We start from the raw sequence: 13916 nt of genomic DNA on the forward strand, positions 1-13916 counted from the left end.
TAATGTGTGACGCTGTCCTGCTTGGGGTGTGTATAATGTGTGACGCTGTCCTGCTTGGGGTGTGTATAATGTGTGACCCTGTCCTGCTTGGGGTGTGTATAATGTGTGACGCTGTCCTGCTTGGGGTGTGTATAATGTGTGACGCTGTCCTGCTTGGGGTGTGTATAATGTGTGACGCTGTCCTGCTTGGGGTGTGTATAATGTGTGACGCTGTCCTGCTTGGGGTGTGTATAATGTGTGACGCTGTCCTGCTTGGGGTGTGTATAATGTGTGACGCTGTCCTGCTTGGGGTGTGTATAATGTGTGACGCTGTCCTGCTTGGGGTGTGTATAACGTGTGACGCTGTCCTGCTTGGGGTGTGTATAACGTGTGACGCTGTCCTGCTTGAAGTGTGTATAACGTGTGACGCTGTCCTGCTTGAGGTGTGTATAAAGTGTGACCCTGTCCTGCTTGGGGTGTGTATAACGTGTGACCCTGTCCTGCTTGGGGTGTGTATAATGTGTGACGCTGTCCTGCTTGGGGTGTGTATAATGTGTGACGCTGTCCTGCTTGGGGTGTGTATAATGTGTGACGCTGTCCTGCTTGGGGTGTGTATAATGTGTGACGCTGTCCTGCTTGGGGAGTGTATAATGTGTGACGCTGTCCTGCTTGGGGTGTGTATAATGTGTGACGCTGTCCTGCTTGGGGTGTGTATAATGTGTGACGCTGTCCTGCTTGGGGTGTGTATAATGTGTGACCCTGTCCTGCTTGGGGTGTGTATAATGTGTGACGCTGTCCTGCTTGGGGTGTGTATAATGTGTGACCCTGTCCTGCTTGGGGTGTGTATACACCTGGGAAGGGAACGATATGGTGTCCACCAAGTCTTTAGACTTAATCCTCTTGATACGCGCAGACTGCACCAGATTTAATTCCTCTGGAGTGACACAGTCGTTATTTGGTCAGAGATTATACCTCGGCTGCTATGGAGGGGGGGCGCGCAGTTGGGTGGGCATCGAGAAGGGAAGGCGAGAAGTGAACAGAGACACCCGTAAGTTCATCCTCTCTTGTGGGGGACTGACCGTGAAGCATGTGGGAATTTGAGGACGGGGCGTACTTGGCACAGGAGGGACGGGGTGCACCTGACGGGCGAGGGCATGGATATTTGTATTAATAACACGTGTAGGCCTTTGCAAGCGATCAGCATTAAAGGTTAGGGTCACAGCTTGGTGTGTGGGGTGAGTCCCCAGTAAGTGGCCTTGATGGGGCCTCTGGGTGGCGGAACGGTCAGGCCAGTCATCGTTGGGACACCGTGAATTCCCGAAATGGGGGTTCTACCCTATGCGGATGGGTCCCAGATAGCGGTCCCCCAGAAAAAGATTGCGCGGGTCGGGCGCTGTACCCGTGGCACCAATGTTAGGAAGCTGCGCTCTATCCTATGTGGCTAGGCCCAGGCGGCCATGATAAGGGGGACCTAGGGTGAGCGGATGACGGGGCGATCGCCCCGCCGGACGGTAGATTTGGGCGGTTGGAGAAGTGCTCCCGCCGGAAGATACCGAGAATAGGGCTGATGACAAATGACTAGCGACTGGCTGACAGTTTATTTTCCATTGTTGTTAAGGCAATAAAGCTGTGACCAATTTTTACTTCCACAAAACGGTGTGGTCTCGGTTTGTTAGGTGGGGTGTAAGTAATCCACGCGGTAGGCACACTAAGCCTTTATGGGGTGTGCAGCTTTCTTGGGTCTCTGCAGAGAAGCGGCTTTGTCCCGTTATTAATGCGCAGTATACGTGTGTGCCACATGCTAAGCCACACCTTTGTGGTAAGTGTTTAACAGTGGCGCGGGAATAGTAAGAGAGAGCGGATTATCACGGAGACCGGACGCTCTGCGTAATGGAAATGATAAGATTTCCATGTGGAGCGGGGAATCGGCGATCGCAGTGCGCACTTTAATATCTCTCGCAATAAAGATGGCGGGATCTCCAAAAAATAAACGCGGCTGTGTCTGATCCTGCCTCACCCGCCCGGGGGGCTGCCAGGCTGCAAGAGTGAATGCGCGGGTCCCGAGCAGTGCGGGCCCCAGTTACGGTATGTACCACACAGTACAGGGAACCCCGGTACGGGGAGCGAGAGGGCAGGCCTGGACAGGGTTTAGCGTTAAGCACGAGTTCCTGGTACCTATTTCCCTATTAGGTCCCGGCTCTTCGCTTGATGGACGGCTACGGGCGGGGAGCTGCGTCGTGGGCGCCACGTGTCGTGTCACAGCGAGGAGTAACGGGCGGGAGTATGCGGTGCGCAGGTACGTGGCACGGAAGTCCGCTACAGGGGCGTAAGGCCCGGACGTTGGGACAGATACCACTGAAGTATCTACTGCGTGGGAGGCAGGCTGGAGGGCCAATTAGTAGCACCACTTTTTGGTAGCACAAGGGATAAGGATGCTTATTTAACAGCTTACAACCCGTGTGGCAGGCGCCTGTGGCAAAAAAATGTTGCCGTGGATCTTGAGACCACGGGTTAGTTGAAAGGGGCAGAATCGACAAGGCCGTGGGAGCCACGAGCCATGGCCATGCGGTTGGGGGCTCTGTATTACAGTCGGGCAGCCTGGGATGGGTAGCAGCAGGAGCCACGAGCCACGGCAATGCAGTTGGGCGCTCTGTGTTACAGTCGGGCAGCCTGGGATGGGTAGCAGCAGGAGCCACGAGCCACGGCAATGCAGTTGGGCGCTCTGTATTACAGTCGGGCAGCCTGGGATGGGTAGCAGCAGGAGCCACGGCAATGCAGTTGGGCGCTCTGTATTACAGTCGGGCAGCCTGGGATGGGTAGCAGCAGGAGCCACGAGCCAAGGCAATGCAGTTGGGCGTTCTGTATTACAGTCGGGCAGCCTGGGATGGGTAGCAGCAGGAGCCACGAGCCACGGCAATGCAGTTGGGCGCTCTGTATTACAGTCGGGCAGCCTGGGATGGGTAGCAGCAGGAGCCACGAGCCACGGCAATGCAGTTAGGCGCTCTGTATTACAGTCGGGCAGCCTGGGATGGGTAGCAGCAGGAGCCACGGCAATGCAGTTGGGCGCTCTGTATTACAGTCGGGCAGCCTGGGATGGGTAGCAGCAGGAGCCACGAGCCACAGCAATGCAGTTGGGCGCTCTGTATTACAGTCGGGCAGCCTGGGATGGGTAGCAGCAGGAGCCACGAGCCACGGCAATGCAGTTGGGCGCTCTGTATTACAGTCGGGCAGCCTGGGATGGGTAGCAGCAGGAGCCACGAGCCACGGCAATGCAGTTGGGCGCTCTGTATTACAGTCGGGCAGCCTGGGATGGGTAGCAGCAGGAGCCACGAGCCACGGCAATGCAGTTGGGCGCTCTGTATTACAGTCGGGCAGCCTGGGATGGGTAGCAGCAGGAGCCACGAGCCACGGCAATGCAGTTGGGCGCTCTGTATTACAGTCGGGCAGCCTGGGATGGGTAGCAGCAGGAGCCACGAGCCACAGCAATGCAGTTGGGCGCTCTGTATTACAGTCGGGCAGCCTGGGATGGGTAGCAGCAGGAGCCACGAGCCACAGCAATGCAGTTGGGCGCTCTGTATTACAGTCGGGCAGCCTGGGATGGGTAGCAGCAGGAGCCACGAGCCACGGCAATGCAGTTGGGCGCTCTGTATTACAGTCGGGCAGCCTGGGATGGGTAGCAGCAGGAGCCACGAGCCACGGCAATGCAGTTGGGCGCTCTGTATTACAGTCGGGCAGCCTGGGATGGGTAGCAGCAGGAGCCACGAGCCACGGCAATGCAGTTGGGCGCTCTGTATTACAGTCGGGCAGCCTGGGATGGGTAGCAGCAGGAGCCACGAGCCACGGCAATGCAGTTGGGCGCTCTGTATTACAGTCGGGCAGCCTGGGATGGGTAGCAGCAGGAGCCACGAGCCACAGCAATGCAGTTGGGCGCTCTGTATTACAGTCGGGCAGCCTGGGATGGGTAGCAGCAGGAGCCATGGCATTATTTTCAGATTAAAACTCCATCCTCAGTTTTGGGGGTTTGCTAATGCAACGTGTTCCAGCAGAGAATACAGTGACGGATATATATATCTTCTATATATAGATATATACCGTATATAATCTGTGAGCATCTGTTTCTTAGATATACCTTGTTAAAAGATCACATCTGCTTCTGTATCTACTTCCAGAGAAACGTGTTAACAGTTCCTTGTATGTTTCATTCATGGGTCATTAGCTGCTTTCTCGTGTCGCCCTGCTTTACACGGCGAGATCGCTGGAACAGACGAGGGACTGTCACTTTCACTCAGCGCTTTCACTGGTACACAATAACATGAGATGATCTTAATAGGAAAGGTCAGGCTTAACCCCATCGCCAGTAACACGTTATACATGTGTACATATGCACACACGAGATAGAGATAGAAGAAAATAGCCGTGTTAGTCCGGTTGTGATAGTGCAGAATAAATGAGTTCTTCAGTATTAGGTGATACCTTTTTTATTGGACCAACAATTTATGTCATAGGACAAGCTTCCGAGAGTTATCCTCTCTTCTTCAGGTCAAGCAATACTGATTTACAAAGGATTCTATGGCTAAAACAGTGTAGAGAAAAAAAAAAACCAGATATGGACTGTAGATAAGGTAGGGTGTTAAAAGTGTTTGAAGCCAGGGGAAGGTGGCAAGGAAAGGTGTGGAGGGGGAGGGATGCGGTGGGGGAACGGGGGAGAGAACGTGTGGATAAGAATGGAGGCAAGCAGGATAATTTCAAACAATTTTGATAGGGTGTGAGAAAACCCATGTCCGCATTAAGTCCTTTGGTTTTGGTGTCAAAGAGTCTTATCATTCTGAGTTCAAATGTTTTCCGTTCTTGGGGGCGTTTAAACATTCCATTGAGGATTTTGATTTTGAAATCATTTATGGAATGATCTGGTTGTGAGAAGTGATGTCCCACAGGAAGATACTGCTCACCAGTGGGACATCACTTCTCACAACCAGATCATTCCATAAATGATTTCAAAATCAAAATAATCCTCAATGGAATGTTTAAACGCCCCCAAGAACGGAAAACATTTGAACTCAGAATGATAAGACTCTTTGACACCAAAACCAAAGGACTTAATGCGGACATGGGTTTTCTCACACCCTATCAAAATTGTTTGAAATTATCCTGCTTGCCTCCATTCTTAGCCACACTTTCTCTCCCCCCCAGCATCCCTCCCCCTCCCCATCTGGCGTTCGATCGGTAAGACGGACTCGGAAGTTCCTGCAACAAATGTAACAAGCTGCAGTCCTAGTTACTCGAGTGTGCACACAAGTAGCTACAATGTAGCGAAGTACAAGTACACGGGTAAGCGAAGTACAAGTACACGGGTAAGCGAAGTACAAGTACACGGGTAAGCGAAGTACAAGTACACGGGTAAGCGAAGTACTCACTAGGTGACGTCAGACCCCTTCTGGTGGAATCGCTTTTTAAGCAAGTACTAGCCGGCTATAGGGTTCCTCCGCTGAGCAGGTTCTGAGAAATAGAACGCCACAAGCTCGCTGCGTCACGGGACCAGCCACAGAGGTGTTACAGATATATCAATATCAAAACAGTGAGGCAATAATCAATCCTACTCGTTGCGTGGCGTACCTCATGCCACTTCAAGCTTGTTACATTTGTTGCCGGAACTTCCGAGTCCCTCTTAGGCTGCGGCCAGGCTGGGAGCTGGCGCTCAAGTGCAGTGACATCATGCGCTCTGCTTGGCCGTGCTTTTTCTGGCCAGGTAGTTGCGCGTGGGGGGCGGTGGGGCGTATTGGGTGGTACGGCCATGACATCACGAAGCTGGTTCGCCCTCATTGGGCGAACCCCTCACGTGACGCGCCAGCGAGCGGCATAAACAAATTTGCCTCTGCAAGCAGCTGAGCGCTGTGCGCTCACGGGCAGGCACAGGCGCTCGCTCACGCTGGCCACACACATTGCCGCAATGTGTTTCATCGCGGCGAGCTCAGCGTCACCCTGGCCGCAGCCTTACTGATCGGACGTCAGATGTACAGTGACCCGTCTGGATGCCACGGGTATTACTTGTCCCCTCTATATGAACTGCCAATTCCATATTGATACATACTACACGACGAGCGCTGGTGCGCGCTCTTTGTACACCGCTCTGCGATGTGGCACACGCGCGTTGGATGAGCCGCACACCTGCAGTGAACTTTGATCTAGATTTTGCATGTGTGTATCGGGTCACTTTTTAGGTTCACGGATTTGTACACTTTTTGTTCACTCACCCTATACCTAATATACAGTATATCTTTGTAGTCACTTTAAGCAGATTTTCACACAGCCAAATCCCTGTTTTTCCACACATTTTCACTCGTTAACCCTTTGAGCTCCACATGTCTTTGAGATATATATACACACACACACACACGTATATATTATATACATATACACACACACACACACACACACACATATATATTATATACATACACACAAACGCATATATACACACACACACGCATATATACACATACACACGCATATATACACATACACACGCATATATACACACACAGACACACACACGCATATATACACACACACACACACACACACACACACACACACACACACACACACACACAACCAGTTCCAGCAAAAACCAAACTGCGAAATGTTTTTAGTACCAAACCAACTGTGATTAATAATTCACCAAACACTCAGGATACAAGTATATTTGGATTGCCAAAGGAGAGGATGTACGTATCATTGTATTTATAGAGCGCCAACCGTGCCCGCAGTGCTTTATAACACGGCATTAGGCGTTAAATACATTACACACAATGGGAATAAGAGCAACAGAAGGCTAAAGGAAACCCTGCCCCAGAGACTGTACGTGTAAACCCTGCCCCAGAGACTGTACGTGTAAACCCTGCCCCAGAGACTGTACGTGTAAACCCTGCCCCAGAGACTGTACGTGTAAACCCTGCCCCAGAGACTGTACGTGTAAACCCTGCCCCAGAGACTGTACGTGTAAACCCTGCCCCAGAGACTGTACGTGTAAACCCTGCCCCAGAGACTGTACGTGTAAACCCTGCCCCAGAGACTGTACGTGTAAACCCTGCCCCAGAGACTGTACGTGTAAACCCTGCCCCAGAGACTGTACGTGTAAACCCTGCCCCAGAGACTGTACGTGTAAACCCTGCCCCAGAGACTGTACGTGTAAACCCTGCCCCAGAGACTGCACGTGTAAACCCTGCCCCAGAGACTGTACGTGTAAACCCTGCCCCAGAGACTGTACGTGTAAACCCTGCCCCAGAGACTGTACGTGTAAACCCTGCCCCAGAGACTGTACGTGTAAACCCTGCCCCAGAGACTACGTGTAAACCCTGCCCCAGAGACTGTACGTGTAAACCCTGCCCCAGAGACTGTACGTGTAAACCCTGCCCCAGAGACTACGTGTAAACCCTGCCCCAGAGACTACGTGTTAACCCTGCCCCAGAGACTGTACGTGTAAACCCTGCCCCAGAGACTGTACGTGTAAACCCTGCCCCAGAGACTGTACGTGTAAACCCTGCCCCAGAGACTGTACGTGTAAACCCTGCCCCAGAGACTGTACGTGTAAACCCTGCCCCAGAGACTGTACGTGTAAACCCTGCCCCAGAGACTGTACGTGTAAACCCTGCCCCAGAGACTGTACGTGTAAACCCTGCCCCAGAGACTGTACGTGTAAACCCTGCCCCAGAGACTGTACGTGTAAACCCTGCCCCAGAGACTGTACGTGTAAACCCTGCCCCAGAGACTGTACGTGTAAACCCTGCCCCAGAGACTGTACGTGTAAACCCTGCCCCAGAGACTGTACGTGTAAACCCTGCCCCAGAGACTGTACGTGTAAACCCTGCCCCAGAGACTGTACGTGTAAACCCTGCCCCAGAGACTGTACGTGTAAACCCTGCCCCAGAGACTGTACGTGTAAACCCTGCCCCAGAGACTGTACGTGTAAACCCTGCCCCAGAGACTGTACGTGTAAACCCTGCCCCAGAGACTGTACGTGTAAACCCTGCCCCAGAGACTGTACGTGTAAACCCTGCCCCAGAGACTGTACGTGTAAACCCTGCCCCAGAGACTGTACGTGTAAACCCTGCCCCAGAGACTGTACGTGTAAACCCTGCCCCAGAGACTGTACGTGTAAACCCTGCCCCAGAGACTGTACGTGTAAACCCTGCCCCAGAGACTGTACGTGTAAACCCTGCCCCAGAGACTGTACGTGTAAACCCTGCCCCAGAGACTGTACGTGTAAACCCTGCCCCAGAGACTGTACGTGTAAACCCTGCCCCAGAGACTGTACGTGTAAACCCTGCCCCAGAGACTGTACGTGTAAACCCTGCCCCAGAGACTGTACGTGTAAACCCTGCCCCAGAGACTGTACGTGTAAACCCTGCCCCAGAGACTGTACGTGTAAACCCTGCCCCAGAGACTGTACGTGTAAACCCTGCCCCAGAGACTGTACGTGTAAACCCTGCCCCAGAGACTGTACGTGTAAACCCTGCCCCAGAGACTGTACGTGTAAACCCTGCCCCAGAGACTGTACGTGTAAACCCTGCCCCAGAGACTGTACGTGTAAACCCTGCCCCAGAGACTGTACGTGTAAACCCTGCCCCAGAGACTGTACGTGTAAACCCTGCCCCAGAGACTGTACGTGTAAACCCTGCCCCAGAGACTGTACGTGTAAACCCTGCCCCAGAGACTGTACGTGTAAACCCTGCCCCAGAGACTGTACGTGTAAACCCTGCCCCAGAGACTGTACGTGTAAACCCTGCCCCAGAGACTGTACGTGTAAACCCTGCCCCAGAGACTGTACGTGTAAACCCTGCCCCAGAGACTGTACGTGTAAACCCTGCCCCAGAGACTGTACGTTTAAACCCTGCCCCAGAGACTGTACGTGTAAACCCTGCCCCAGAGACTGTACGTGTAAACCCTGCCCCAGAGACTGTACGTGTAAACCCTGCCAAAGAGACTGTACGTGTAAACCCTGCCCCAGAGACTGTACGTGTAAACCCTGCCCCAGAGACTGTACGTGTAAACCCTGCCCCAGAGACTGTACGTGTAAACCCTGCCCCAGAGACTGTACGTGTAAACCCTGCCCCAGAGACTGTACGTGTAAACCCTGCCCCAGAGACTGTACGTGTAAACCCTGCCCCAGAGACTGTACGTGTAAACCCTGCCCCAGAGACTGTACGTGTAAACCCTGCCCCAGAGACTGTACGTGTAAACCCTGCCCCAGAGACTGTACGTGTAAACCCTGCCCCAGAGACTGTACGTGTAAACCCTGCCCCAGAGACTGTACGTGTAAACCCTGCCCCAGAGACTGTACGTGTAAACCCTGCCCCAGAGACTGTACGTGTAAACCCTGCCCCAGAGACTGTACGTGTAAACCCTGCCCCAGAGACTGTACGTGTAAACCCTGCCCCAGAGACTGTACGTGTAAACCCTGCCCCAGAGGCTGTACGTGTAAACCCTGCCCCAGAGACTGTACGTGTAAACCCTGCCCCAGAGACTGTACGTGTAAACCCTGCCCCAGAGACTGTACGTGTAAACCCTGCCCCAGAGACTGCACGTGTAAACCCTGCCCCAGAGACTGCACGTGTAAACCCTGCCCCAGAGACTGTACGTGTAAACCCTGCCCCAGAGACTGTACGTGTAAACCCTGCCCCAGAGACTGCACGTGTAAACCCTGCCCCAGAGACTACGTGTAAACCCTGCCCCAGAGACTGTACGTGTAAACCCTGCCCCAGAGACTGTACGTGTAAACCCTGCCCCAGAGACTACGTGTAAACCCTGCCCCAGAGACTGTACGTGTAAACCCTGCCCCAGAGACTGTACGTGTAAACCCTGCCCCAGAGACTGTACGTGTAAACCCTGCCCCAGAGACTGTACGTGTAAACCCTGCCCCAGAGACTGTACGTGTAAACCCTGCCCCAGAGACTGTACGTGTAAACCCTGCCCCAGAGACTGTACGTGTAAACCCTGCCCCAGAGACTGTACGTGTAAACCCTGCCCCAGAGACTGTACGTGTAAACCCTGCCCCAGAGACTGTACGTGTAAACCCTGCCCCAGAGACTGTACGTGTAAACCCTGCCCCAGAGACTGTACGTGTAAACCCTGCCCCAGAGACTGTACGTGTAAACCCTGCCCCAGAGACTGTACGTGTAAACCCTGCCCCAGAGACTGTACGTGTAAACCCTGCCCCAGAGACTGTACGTGTAAACCCTGCCCCAGAGACTGTACGTGTAAACCCTGCCCCAGAGACTGTACGTGTAAACCCTGCCCCAGAGACTGTACGTGTAAACCCTGCCCCAGAGACTGTACGTGTAAACCCTGCCCCAGAGACTGTACGTGTAAACCCTGCCCCAGAGACTGTACGTGTAAACCCTGCCCCAGAGACTGTACGTGTAAACCCTGCCCCAGAGACTGTACGTGTAAACCCTGCCCCAGAGACTGTACGTGTAAACCCTGCCCCAGAGACTGTACGTGTAAACCCTGCCCCAGAGACTGTACGTGTAAACCCTGCCCCAGAGACTGTACGTGTAAACCCTGCCCCAGAGACTGTACGTGTAAACCCTGCCAAAGAGACTGTACGTGTAAACCCTGCCCCAGAGACTGTACGTGTAAACCCTGCCCCAGAGACTGTACGTGTAAACCCTGCCCCAGAGACTGTACGTGTAAACCCTGCCCCAGAGACTGTACGTGTAAACCCTGCCCCAGAGACTGTACGTGTAAACCCTGCCCCAGAGACTGTACGTGTAAACCCTGCCCCAGAGACTGTACGTTTAAACCCTGCCCCAGAGACTGTACGTGTAAACCCTGCCCCAGAGACTGTACGTGTAAACCCTGCCCCAGAGACTGTACGTGTAAACCCTGCCCCAGAGACTGTACGTGTAAACCCTGCCCCAGAGACTGTACGTGTAAACCCTGCCCCAGAGACTGTACGTGTAAACCCTGCCCCAGAGACTGTACGTGTAAACCCTGCCCCAGAGACTGTACGTGTAAACCCTGCCCCAGAGACTGCACGTGTAAACCCTGCCCCAGAGACTGCACGTGTAAACCCTGCCCCAGAGACTGTACGTGTAAACCCTGCCCCAGACACTACGTGTAAACCCTGCCCCAGAGACTGTACGTGTAAACCCTGCCCCAGAGACTGTACGTGTAAACCCTGCCCCAGAGACTGTACGTGTAAACCCTGCCCCAGAGACTGTACGTGTAAACCCTGCCCCAGAGACTGTACGTGTAAACCCTGCCCCAGAGACTGTACGTGTAAACCCTGCCCCAGAGACTGTACGTGTAAACCCTGCCCCAGAGACTGCACGTGTAAACCCTGCCCCAGAGACTGCACGTGTAAACCCTGCCCCAGAGACTACGTGTAAACCCTGCCCCAGAGACTGTACGTGTAAACCCTGCCCCAGAGACTGTACGTGTAAACCCTGCCCCAGAGACTGTACGTGTAAACCCTGCCCCAGAGACTGTACGCGTGATAGCTCATTGGTCTGAATCCCAGTATCAGCTGACCTTGGGTAATTCACTTCACCTCACTGTGCCGATTAGATTGTAAGCTCTTCAGGGCAGGGAATCTCTGCACGCTGTCATGGCTATATAAGAAAACAACCGTATTATCATATACAGACAACCCCTTATTTGTTGAGGACACAAACACACACATCCAACTACTAATCTCGTTTTTTTGAAAGGGTTTCTCAGACCCTAAATATATTGTCAGGGGGTTAGAGGTCAGCGCAGCAGTATTCGTTGTTCTGGGGGGGGGGGGATAAGCCGGACCCTCTTACCTTCTTCTTTGAACGCTGCGATTTCTTGGACATGTTCTTCACCTTGTTGTGGAGATGATGTAACACCTGCGGGGAGAGAAACACCCCGTTCTCAGTTCCTATCAGTGGGCCGACTCTACCCTCCCAACCTCTGGAGTTATTGACCCACGCCTCTCTCCCCCCCGCCCGGCGCCCGCCTGCCGGTAACAGCTTGGCAGAACGCATTGAACGTGGCGGGTTAAGCGCAGCTGCATTGTGGGGATCCCTGCGGCTTCCTTCCCTTCGCTGGATGTATTTATCCTTCCGCGTACGGATCGCAGTGTATGTATATCTTTCCTTATATAGCGCAGGGGCGGCCAATGCCGGTCCTCAAGAGCCACCAACAGGTCAGGTTTTCAGACTATCCCCGATTAAGCACAGGTGGCTCAGCCACCTGTGCTGGAGCAGGGGCTGATTGAGCCACTCGTGCTGAAGCAGGGGCTGAGCCACCCGTGCTGAAGCCGGAGCTGATTGAGCCACCTGTGCTGAAGCATGGATATCCTTAAAACCTGACCTGTTGGTGGCCCTTGAGGACTGGCGTTGGCCACTCCTGTACACAGCGTGTCACAGCAGTAACACACGGGACATAATAATATAACACATAATGGGAATAAGCGCTGCAGGCATACAAGTAACATTAGGAAAAGGAGTCCCTGCCCCGCAAAGCTTACAATCTAAGTGGCAATGTGTTATCTTACCTTGTCCTATGCCATGACACGGATTTAAAAAAAGGATGTTCTAGTGGTGAGTGCTTTCCCTTAATTGCAATCCAAATATACTGTGCTAAATTACCAGACTGCACCCTAAGGAAAAGCGAGAGTGTGTGTGTAAAAATACATATGTGCAGCCCACCCCCATATAAATCACAAGTGGTGGAGTGTGTGGTGATACTCAACACTGCTCTACATAGCTGGGGGGGGCATTGATTTTTGTTTAATTGTTTCCTGTTCCCACTTTTAAATCAGCACGTTAAGGAAATCTGACCCTTTAACCCCTTCACAGCCAGAGGTGGCGGGGTGCGTGGGTTACCATCGCAGGCACCTCGTGCCACTACATCCTATAGATACCACGATAACCTATACATGTAGTTAAGGGGGCGGCCTTAAATCCATGTATGGCAACCCTGTCTCCAGGCAATGATTTCCGTGTGACTAGCGCCGGCCAGACACGGACAACACGCTCATTAATTAGTGGGTGAGTGACACTGAGAGGGGGGGGTGGGGGGTCTGTCCCGTGCGCACAGATCTGCAGGTTACCAATTATATGCCGGAGGTTTTCCTGAGCAGCCGCTGTGTGTGATCCTGTAATCACAGAGCACAGAGCCCATCTCCCTGGCAGAGCCGGGAGGGAGGAGAGCCGGGAGGGAGGAGAGCCGGGAGGGAGGAGAGCCGGGAGGGAGGAGAGCCTGCTGCACTGTGTGCGGCTAACAAGGCGCTGTGTGTGATCCTGTAATCACAGCGCGCAGAGCCGGGAGGGAGGAGAGCCGGGAGGGAGGAGAGCCCGCTGCACTGTGTGCGGATAACAAGGCGTTGTGTGTGATCCTGTAATCACAGCGCGCAGAGCCGGGAGGGAGGAGAGCCGGGAGGGAGGAGAGCCGGGAGGGAGGAGAGCCGGGAGGGAGGAGAGCCGGCTGCACTGTGTGCGGATAACAAGGCGCTGTGTGTGATCCTGTAATCACAGCGCGCAGAGCCGGGAGGGAGGAGAGCCGGGAGGGAGGAGAGCCGGGAGGGAGGAGAGCCGGCTGCACTGTGTGCGGATAACAAGGCGCTGTGTGTGATCCTGTAATCACAGCGCGCAGAGCCGGGAGGGAGGAGAGCCGGGAGGGAGGAGAGCCGGGAGGGAGGAGAGCCGGCTGCACTGTGTGCGGATAACAAGGCGCTGTGTGTGATCCTGTAATCACAGCGCGCAGAGCCGGGAGGGAGGAGAGCCGGGAGGGAGGAGAGCCGGGAGGGAGGAGAGCCGGGAGGGAGGAGAGCCGGCTGCACTGTGTGCGGATAACAAGGCGCGGTGTGTGATCCTGTAATCACAGCGCGCAGAGCCGGGAGGGAGGAGAGCCGGGAGGGAGGAGAGCCGCTGTGTGTGATCCTGTAATCACAGCGCACAGAGCCGGGA

The 13916-nt window shown here is 53.9% G+C and overlaps 1 protein-coding gene across 2 annotated transcripts in view; it reads right to left on the minus strand.

The window, feature by feature from the left end:
* The window catches only part of LOC142470061 (galanin receptor type 1-like), a 43233-nt gene extending 30046 nt beyond the window's left edge, over window positions 1–13187 (minus strand). For both annotated transcript variants that reach the window (XR_012789155.1, XM_075576963.1), the window contains exons 1-2: window positions 13061–13187; window positions 11787–11852 (exon numbers count right to left, since the gene is read on the minus strand). Coding sequence is in view for 1 of the 2 variants with exons in the window: in XM_075576963.1 (XP_075433078.1) it covers window positions 11787–11819 (33 nt within the window). In the remaining variant the exon portion in view is untranslated. The remainder of the gene's footprint in view (window positions 1–11786; window positions 11853–13060) is intronic.
* Window positions 13188–13916: the final 729 nt, after the last annotated feature.

The sequence above is a fragment of the Ascaphus truei genome, chromosome 19 (genome assembly GCF_040206685.1).
Source record: "Ascaphus truei isolate aAscTru1 chromosome 19, aAscTru1.hap1, whole genome shotgun sequence".
In the NCBI taxonomy this organism is placed as follows: domain Eukaryota; kingdom Metazoa; phylum Chordata; class Amphibia; order Anura; family Ascaphidae; genus Ascaphus; species Ascaphus truei.